Below are 9,661 nucleotides of genomic sequence, written 5' to 3' on the forward strand. Positions count from 1 at the left end.
CAATTTTGCAGCGGAAAATATTTGTTTAAAGTTTATTTTACTTTGCAGGATTTTGATAATGTTTAGAAAAGTGTTTTGGCTTGGTCGATGATATGCAGTAGTTAATAATAAACACGTAAATAGAGAGAGAGAGAGAGAGAGAGAGAGAGAGAGAGAGAGAGAGAGCTTTTATAGTGGTTCAGTTGTTAACGATGCATATTGCACTCTTCTTCACAACACATGAAGGATTGCACTAATTTCCCTTTTAGTACAATAACTTCTCCAAGTATGCTTCCTTGATCACCAAGCCGGACAACACACTTCCATCAGGTTTTTTAACTTTACAAAGTTTACTCCTCTTTTTAGTTTCTCCAAGTAGAGTGGGTTGGTTGAAGATTACTTTCTTCTTTCCTCCAACTGAAATCTTGGCTTGAGTATGCTTGAATGAACAATAAGGTAGCTCAAGATTTCTTTATAATTCTAGAAATGACTATGGAGTTTTTTCTCTCTTTTTCACATTATTCGCTTATATACGTTTTGAACTTGAAAGCTTGTAATCTTAGAATTGATCATCTCTTCCTTCTGAATAGGAAAGGGGTGTTTATAGGTGTGAAAATTTGTCCCGTTGGAGGGAAGACAAAAATTCGAATCACCTTTTGACTAGTGTGTAATAACCGCTAAGTATTGAGCCCATGTGGGTGTCAGTACTTTATGGTCGTTTAATCCTTAATATGTGCAGACAATTTGTCTTTTAATCTTGCACAAAGGACATGACATTTAATGAAAGTTTTGACCTTGGGATATGTTTTTAGGAGTTTATTTGTCCAAGGTTGATCACTCCACATTTATAAGGTTTTGGATTGTTTATTACTTAGAGAATGTTTCTGACTTGTCCTCACGAGTCATGTAATGATTCATGCCTTAATGCTTAGTAGCGAATAATTGAGCTTATCATTCGTCCAATAACTCCTCGAACGGTCCTTCTTTATCATCGGCCTTGATAATTATCAAGAGGTGGGCCCTTTCATGATTTGTCCTTTTGATACCTCTTGGTCTTATTCTCTGATCTTCATGTCTCCAAGTCTTCAGTCTTCAGGGCTTTAGAATCCATGACTCGTCCTTAGGTACTTAGACAATTTGAGGTCTATCAGCTAAGAGATAACGAGCTGAATAACACAAATACATGACCCTTGAACAACAGTTTATCCTTTTGCTCGTTCTAAGCTAAGATTAGACTTGACTAAGTGAATTGGGGGTCTAAACTCCTATCTTTAGTATCATCAAAACCTTAATACAAAAGGGTTCCTAACATAATATCTATAGAGGAGAATCATGGAACTTGTACATGAATGAGTTTAGAATGGATGCATACGAGAATGCAAGAATCTATTAGGAGAGAACTAAGTACTTTCATGATAAGAAAATCTTGAAGAGACATTTTGAACTAGAGGATTAGGTTCTACTCTATAATTCAAGGCTTAAGTTGTTTCCTGGGAAGTTAAAATCTAGATAGACAAGGCCTTATAGTGTGATTGAATCTTACCCTTCTAGTGCCGTTAAAATTGTTGTTGGATCATAAGAGTCATTTATAGTCAATGAGCAGTGTGGTTGAAACACTTCAATATGCTGATCAATGAGGAGAAACCAGTTAGCACGACCTTTTCTGTCTAATCTATGATCAACCTAGTGGAATGTTGAGCTAATAACGTTAAAAAAACGCTTCATGAGAGACACCTTATGCTATCTTTATTTTCGTTATTTTTATTTAAGCGTTTCCTTTATTGAGTCCATATTTTAATTAGTGTGGTATTTATTAGTGTTTATTATTTTCTCTTGATTTGATTTTCGTGTTGCATTTTGGACTTTTAGGTAGCAAGGCTTGATGAGGAACAATGTTGTTTAGGAGTATTGATGTGAAAAGTACAGAAATTGCTCAGCTGAATTTAGGTTTGTACCTATAGAGATTCGTGGAAACAGGTAAGTATCGCACAAGCATTAGCACGCACCTGCATTTTTCCCTTTTTTTCTTTTTTGTTTTCTTTTTTCTTATATTTATTCTTTTTCCTTCCTTAACTTTTTCTTTTCCTATTTTCCGCAAGAATTTCGGCACGCCCGTACATTTTCCCTTCCCTTCCCCTTATTCTTTTTATTTCATTTTTCTCATTTATTTTTCCCAACCCTAGCCGCTGTTTCTCTTGCCCTCACCCTAATCTCTGCCATTCGCCATAGCCGCACGCTATTGCCCCTACTTCTTCATCTTCTTCACTAAATATATCACCATTTCACTCACCCATCCTCTCTCTTAGTTTTGCCCTATTTTATTTTTTGATTTTGTGTTCTAGTTCGAATTTCCCCTAGGGTTTCTATTTGGGATTTGTTTTTGCATCAACTTTCATCTCCAATGGCTCCTAAGGTATGTCTCATTAACTTGGTTTACTTATTTGTTTCAATTTTTACCTTTTTGTTTAAATTTTTACATTTTATGATGTTAGAGTATTGTTTGTGCTATGTTCATTTTTAATTTGTCATGTTTATGTTGTTCGTTTGTTTTCTTGCATAATTAGTGCTAAAATTTATTTTGAATTGATACTTCTATTGTGGTATCGGCACAGGATGAGTGATTTTGGATTGGTGCATTAAATGATCTTTATTGATGAGAGATTTTTATTGCTGAGTGATCTTTTCATTAGAGAATAGTTCATTGAATGTTTGCATTTTTTCCAATTGAGGCTATTGTGCTTTGTTTAGTTTGATGCGTAATTTTGGAAAAATCTAGTGCCTTGAAGTATATGTATTATTGAGATCATTAAGGTTATCTATGTTGTGGATTGAATGCTATCATATTTTATATGGGTCCTATTACTCAATGTCTTATGATTAGCTTGTACTGGTATTATTTATTGTATAGACAAGAAGCACTAAGAAAATTGCTCAAAGTAGTTCACCTGCAATCCCACCCAAGTTTGGGTCGGACAAACTGAATTTTAGTGAGGATGGTTTTGCTGAGAGATACATTCAGTTCCAAAAGAAACCCATCTTGCCTCTGTTGCTGATTGACTTGGAAGCCCTTAAGCCTTTTGGGTTGGATAAGGCTGTGGATAACTTAATTGTAAGCCCAGAATGGAGGCATCTGTTATTTGAGTTCAAAGAAGATATCCACATTGATTTGGTACATGAGGTGATGGCCACACTGAAGGTGCACCGACTTTTCAACGACCCAAGTGCACAAGCCATATCATTTAGACTAGGGTCCCGCAACATGCAATTCACAATGGATGACCTCAGCAGACTCTTAACCTTTGATAAACTCCAGGGTTACTCACCAGAAACCAAATTTGAGAGGCTCACTTTCCTTAGAAATGAGAAAGAGTTCAAGGATGAAATAGCAATTGCTCAAGGATCTCTCAAACCCTCCCAGGCTGCTCACAATAGCACTATTAACTTCACAAAGCAGGAGTATAAAGTGATCCAATATGTTCTTTCACGCTCCATTTGTGGTAGGCAGTCAGGAAGCAAGGTTTCTAGAATGGATTATCTTTGTCTATATGGGATCATCAAACAAGTCCCAATTCACATGGGAGTTGTGGTGGCACATCTCTTTCGTAGTCAGTCCAAAATGCAGGTCCCTTCGATTTTTGTTGGGCCATTCATTACAAGAATAGTTCGAAACTATGAGTACCAAATACCATTGGAGAGTCTCATTGCTGGTTCATCCAGAATGCTTACTGATNTGGAAAAAGGGTAAACGCCCAAGGATGTCAAGAATTAAGTATGCAAACACTGATGAGGAGGTGGATTCTGGTGCTAATCCAGTTGAGGAAGAACATTCTCATTTTCAGAAACAACTGTTGGCTAGATTGGATACTGTGCAGGCAGAACAACAGGAACTACGCACTGCGATAAGTCAGATGACTGAAGGACATGCAAATCTACAACGCTAGTAGTGGAGGGCCGCAGTTTTTTCCCACCTGAGCAGCATACGAGCTCGAGAACATGAGCATTTCTACCCTCGTAGGGGACCATATCAGTACGATGATCCTGGCTCTCGTAGTTTCTAATCCACTAAATTATGATGTTTGACTGCACCTTAGACATTTGAGGATATTTCTGGACAACTCTTATTTTCACCGCTTTCCATACTACTGATTTCTCTTGTTTTTCCTGGTTTTCTAATCTTTAATATTTTTCTTTTGATAGACTTTTACTATTTCTATTCGCTTACTCCCGTTTAGTGTCTCTCTCATTCGCATATATTTTCCTTGTGCTTTTGCTGCATTGAATACATATATTCTAAGCTTGCAGTGTGCTCAGCTAGATGTTTTTTATTCAATGGTACATTTCTAAAATGGCTATAGCGCTCTCGCTAATGATGTTGAGCGAGATTTGTTAGGAGAGTTCATTTTTCTCTTCTTTTTCTTTTTTATTTTATTACTTCTTGTCAGTTTTATTTTGCTGAACAATTTTACCCTTGCCCCCCTTGCTATTTGTAATTTTCTTTGCATCAAGGGCGATGCAACATTTTAAGTGTGGGGGATAGTCTATTTGTTCCTATCAAATTTGTGCTCAACAAATTTTTATTTAAATATTTTACTTTGACAATTTCTATATATAAGTGTGTCCAATCCTAGCATCTCTAGAATTTTATTTTATCTTTTATCTATTATCCATGTGATTGGGTTTATATAGAATTTCCCTTTTCCCTTAAAAACATTTAGGAAGTTGGCACTTAACCAATTTGAGAGCTTAGAGCCGCACTTTATTCACACACTCACACATGAGATTTTGAAATAATTAAAAAAATTAGTTACACCTTTACTTCACCCACATTTCATCCCATTCACCCATTATTTACCCTTTAGGTGTAACCAAGTTGAGTCTAGCCTTGATTCTTTCATGTACAACCTTTAGCTAGCTCTACTTGAACCAAAATGACATTTACTTTGTCTGACTCGAGCATATACAAGTCTTTTAGTTTGTGTTTTGAATGGTTGATGGGTCGAAAAAGGTGAACAAGGGTGGCATAAGGCAAAAGAATAGCCTTGTGAGGTTTATTTTAATCCCCTTTCCAACATGAAAAGGGAAATTGAGGGATATAAAAGAGATAGGTGAATAAATTTTTAGACTAAAAAGTGTTTAAAAATCCCTTTGTTCTTGAGTTCAACTTCGTAGGAGTGGAGTTCTGAATTACTTCCAAATCTTAAACTTTATCTTTGATGGGCTAATTCCACTCTCTAAGGTAAAGAATAGAGCTTCAGGTTACTTCTAAATCTCAAACTATATCTTTGATGGGGTAATCTGATTCTCTATGGCGTTGCTCTAAAAATTACAAAAATTGAGAGAGTAAAAGCTTTACGATTGAGTGATAAGAGAGGTTTGTGTCATTCCTTGCTTCATTAATAAGGACCTGAGAATCATGGAATGTATGGTTGATATGGAAATGTGATATGTTTGAGTCTTTTATGTTTTTGGATCCATTGTTGACTATTTCTCTCATGTCTTATTCTTTCAAAACCTTTTGACCTTTATATCATGTTTATGTTAGTCTAGGGAGCATCCATGTTGCTAAAAATCAAAGTGTGTGAGCTTTACCTTGTGAAAGTGTGCCTTCTTTGTTGAGTTTTTAACCAAAAAGAGTTTTTCTATACCTACTAAATCTGTGGATATATTTAAGGTATCTTAAAATTCTTTAGATTCTTTGTCTGAACACTTGTATATTTAGAGAGTCGTTTTAGCAAAATATTTAAATGGTCGTTTCTTATTTCTTTTCGTAGTCTCGTTAGAATAGTTCCTTGAAGACAAACAACAAATTAAGTGTGAGGTAGTTGATGACTCTTGTTTTATACTATATTTTATCCCATTTTTGTGCATATTTGAAGATTATTTATTGGGTTTCCAAGCTAAAAAATGTGTTTTATGCTTAGTTTGACCCAAAGCTAATGTACATTTGAGTTGATGAGTCTTCTTTTATATTATATTTTGTCCCATTCATAACCCTTTTTTGTGCACATTTCAAGGTGATTTATTGAGTTTTAAGCTAAAAAACGTGTTTTATGCTCAGTTTGGCCCAAATGTACAATTGAGGGAGGAAAAAGTAAAAAGGAAGTAAAAACGACCTCCCTCATGCGTAAGGCACCAGTAGAAGCCACCTCCCTCATGGGCGCTCTGTGCCTATCCCCACTACCCATCCAGTGCTAGTGCACTGAACCCTAAAAACTACGATATAAATTACTCTTTTTCCAAATTTGAGAGTAGGCAGCAACAGTATGCAAGAATTCTCTATAAAATTTCTAAATAGGTTTGGTTTAGGTTTGGTTCTATTTTCTTGAAGAAGTTATTCTATTTTATTCTAAAATCATGGATTTGGGTTGCTAACCCCTTACTTTCTTGTTATGTTTTGAAATCTCTAAATGAGTAACAGGTGATGTTTGATATGTTTGCGGTAAGAGTGCGGTAGATCGAGATCCTGAAGGCTTTACAAGGCTTAGAATATTTGTATTAGGGATTTCTGATGTTATTTTTGAATTAAGACTCTGAACTTTGTTTTATCTTTATGGTTTGAGTTGGTTTAGCCTTGCATCTAGCCATGTAGGGTTAGGTGTGGCGGTAGCACCCGTGAAATAAAGTACTTTGGTTTTATTTATTATGAACTTGAAATAAAGGATATGCTAAAATTCTATTTATAGTAAGTCCATTTATAGTAAGTTCGGGAATCGAAAATTTGGGGTGTTACAAGTTGGTATCAGAGCCTAGGTTAAGGACAAGACCTAGGTAAAAACTCGATAAGAAATTTTGGGACATTATGGCTAGACATTAAGCTTTAAACACCACGGTAAGGTTGTGTGGTGAGGTTGTGTGATTATATGTGCTTATTGTCTAGTTTTGATTTATATATATGTGATTTTTGTTTGAAGCTTGTGGCTTTGCACCCCGAGGGTGTGCATTCTTAGGTATGAAGTTTAAAATACCTTCCAAGTTATTTGGTTAGCATATGTTGTTATGCTTATTTTGTATGTTCATAGAGTGGGAAATCACTCTTATATAAGTACAATTTTCCTGTAGAGTATTATCATGCCTCCAAGAAGGTCTGTTGAAAATCAAGATGCTCCGGAGAATGACGTCCCTACTAGCGCTGAGTTAGCTCGAGCTGTGACGCAATTGGCTCAGCTGACCCAGGCGTTGGGGGATCGGTTGCTTCAAGATCTTCCTGTGAATGGCAACAGGAATGGCGGTGATATAACCAAGTTAGTGGCAAGGCGAAACCCTCCCGTGTTCGCAGGGAAAGAAGATCTGTTGGTATAGGAAGAATGGGTGCGGGTTTTCGATAAGCTGTTTGATGCTCTCGACTGCCCGGCTAACCGACGTGTGGATATAGCCGTCTACTACCTGCAGCAACGAGCAGACATCTGGTGGGCTGCAGCCGGTCCGACCTTGCGTCAATCGCCGGATTTTGGCTAGGAAGCTTTTAAGGACGCTCTGAGAGAGAAGTTCTATCCTGAGCATGTCAGGACAGCCAAGTATGAAGAATTTCTCCACCTACGTCAAGGAAATCGTACGGTTCAAGAATACTATACTGACTTTATCAACCTAGCGAGAGTTGCGCTTGCGTTGGTCCCTGACGAGCGTGGCAAAGCAGGCAAGTTCATTCGAGGACTCAATTTTGAGACTCAGAAGAACCTGAGTGTGTTCAGATGCCAAACGTTGGATGGGGCATATGACAGAGCTGCCAGTCATTGTCTGGTGCAGCAGCTTCAGAGGGAGGTCACTAAGAAGGGCAAGAGAAGAAATGAGGAAAATCAGCAGCAGGGTGAGAAGAAGCCTAAGTATTCTCATCCTGGGCAGAACCGAAACTTCCATCGGAAAGGAGGACCTAGGAACCACAATGGTTACCACGATCAAAGGAATCAGAATCAAGGTCAGAGGAACCAGAAGGTGGACAGACACTACCATTGCAAGGGATGTGGCAAGGATCACCCCGGCGTGGATTGCGAGGGGAATGGGGTCAAGTTCTTTAACTGCAACAAGATAGGGCACCATGCATTCGAATGCTATGCCCGGAAGGACGGGAACGGTTCTGGTCAGAACCAGAACAAGAACGGAGGAAACAATGGGAAAAATGTTAGAGGAGGAAATCAAGGCAACAACCAAAATGGTAACAAGAATGGCGGGAACAACAATGCTCACAATGGCAATGGAGGAAATGGTGGACAAAGACGTATTTACGTCATTAACAAGGTCCAGGCAAAGGCCAGTGATGTGGTCACAGGTACCTTCTTTGTACACTTTGTACCTGCCTTAGTTTTATTTGATTCTGGAGCTACGAACTCCTTTGTATCAACTGCCTTTATAAAGAAAATAGGAGTGGCGCCGACCTCAGAAGTAAAAATAGCTGTTAAAATCCCTACCGGTAGTGCAGTGGCTTGTAAGTACGTACATAAGGATGTGCTAATAGATATCAACGGAGTAAACTTTCCGGCTAACTTGATTGAGTTCGAGTTGAAAGACCTCGATGTAGTATTGGGGATGGACTGGCTGAGTGCTTACAAGGCCAAAATCATCTGTGACAAGCAGCAAGTTATCTTAAAGATTGCTGAAGGTGATAGGGTGACCTATCGAGGAATCATTACTAAACCTGGAATCAAGTTGGTGTATATGCTGAAGGTTAAGAAGTACGTGATGAATAATCACGAGGCCTACTTGTGCATGGTTCGAGATCTTGACTCGATGGAGGAAACGCTTGATCAAATAGCGGTGGTGAGAGATTTTCATGACGTCTTTCTAGAAGAGATACCCGACATGCCACCAGAAAGGGAGATAGAATTTGCTATCGACTTAGTGCCTGGAACTGTACCAATCTCAAAGACGCCTTACAGGATGGCATCGAAGGAGATGCAAGAATTGAAAGAGCAGCTGCAAGAGTTACTGGATAAGGGCTACATCTGACTGAGTGTTTCTCCGTGAGGCGCGCCAGTGCTATTCGTTAAGAAGAAAGATGGTAGTTTAAGGCTTTGCATCGACTACCGGGAGCTTAACCAAGTGACAGTGAAGAACAGGTACCCTTTGCCTAGAATTGATGATTTGTTTGATCAATTAAAAGGAGCTGGAACCTTCTCGAAGATCGACTTAAGGTGTGGATATCATCAGTTGAAGGTAGCTAAGAAGGATGTACCTAAGACTGCTTTTAGGACAAGATACGGACATTATGAGTTCACGGTGATGCCGTTTGGGTTGACTAATGCACAAGCAGTATTCATGGATCTCATGAACCGTGTTTTTCGACTGTATTTGGATCAGTTTGTGGTTGTCTTCATCGACGACATTTTAATCTACTCAAGGATCCCTGAATATCATGAAGAGCATTTGAGAGTGTTTTTGCAAACATTAAGGGAAAATAAGTTTTATGCAAAATTATCCAAGTGTGAGTTTTGGCAAGATAAGATTGCATTTTTAGGGCATTTAATCACCCAAGAAGGAGTGGCTGTTGATCCTTCGAAGATTCAAGCAGTAATGGATTAGTGAGCACCGACTTCAGTAGCCGAAATTCGAAGCTTTTTGGGATTGGCCGGTTACTATAGGAGATTTGTGAAAGATTTCTCCAAGATTGCAAGACCGATGACAAACCTAATGAGGAAAAAAACCAAGTTTGTGTGGGATGCGAGCTGTGAAGAAGCTTTTTAGGAGCTGA

The 9,661-nt window shown here is 38.3% G+C and overlaps 1 protein-coding gene across 1 annotated transcript; it reads left to right on the forward strand.

Moving 5' to 3' along the window:
• The first annotated feature begins 3,734 nt into the window (after nt 1-3,734).
• Nucleotides 3,735-8,919, forward strand: LOC116020274. The gene is made up of 3 exons (XM_031260759.1): nt 3,735-3,902; nt 7,039-7,272; nt 7,435-8,919. Exons 1-3 carry the CDS (start codon nt 3,735-3,737, stop codon nt 8,917-8,919), a joined length of 1,887 nt encoding a protein of 628 aa, XP_031116619.1.
• Nucleotides 8,920-9,661: the final 742 nt, after the last annotated feature.

The sequence above is a fragment of the Ipomoea triloba genome, chromosome 5 (genome assembly GCF_003576645.1).
Source record: "Ipomoea triloba cultivar NCNSP0323 chromosome 5, ASM357664v1".
Classification (NCBI taxonomy): domain Eukaryota; kingdom Viridiplantae; phylum Streptophyta; class Magnoliopsida; order Solanales; family Convolvulaceae; genus Ipomoea; species Ipomoea triloba.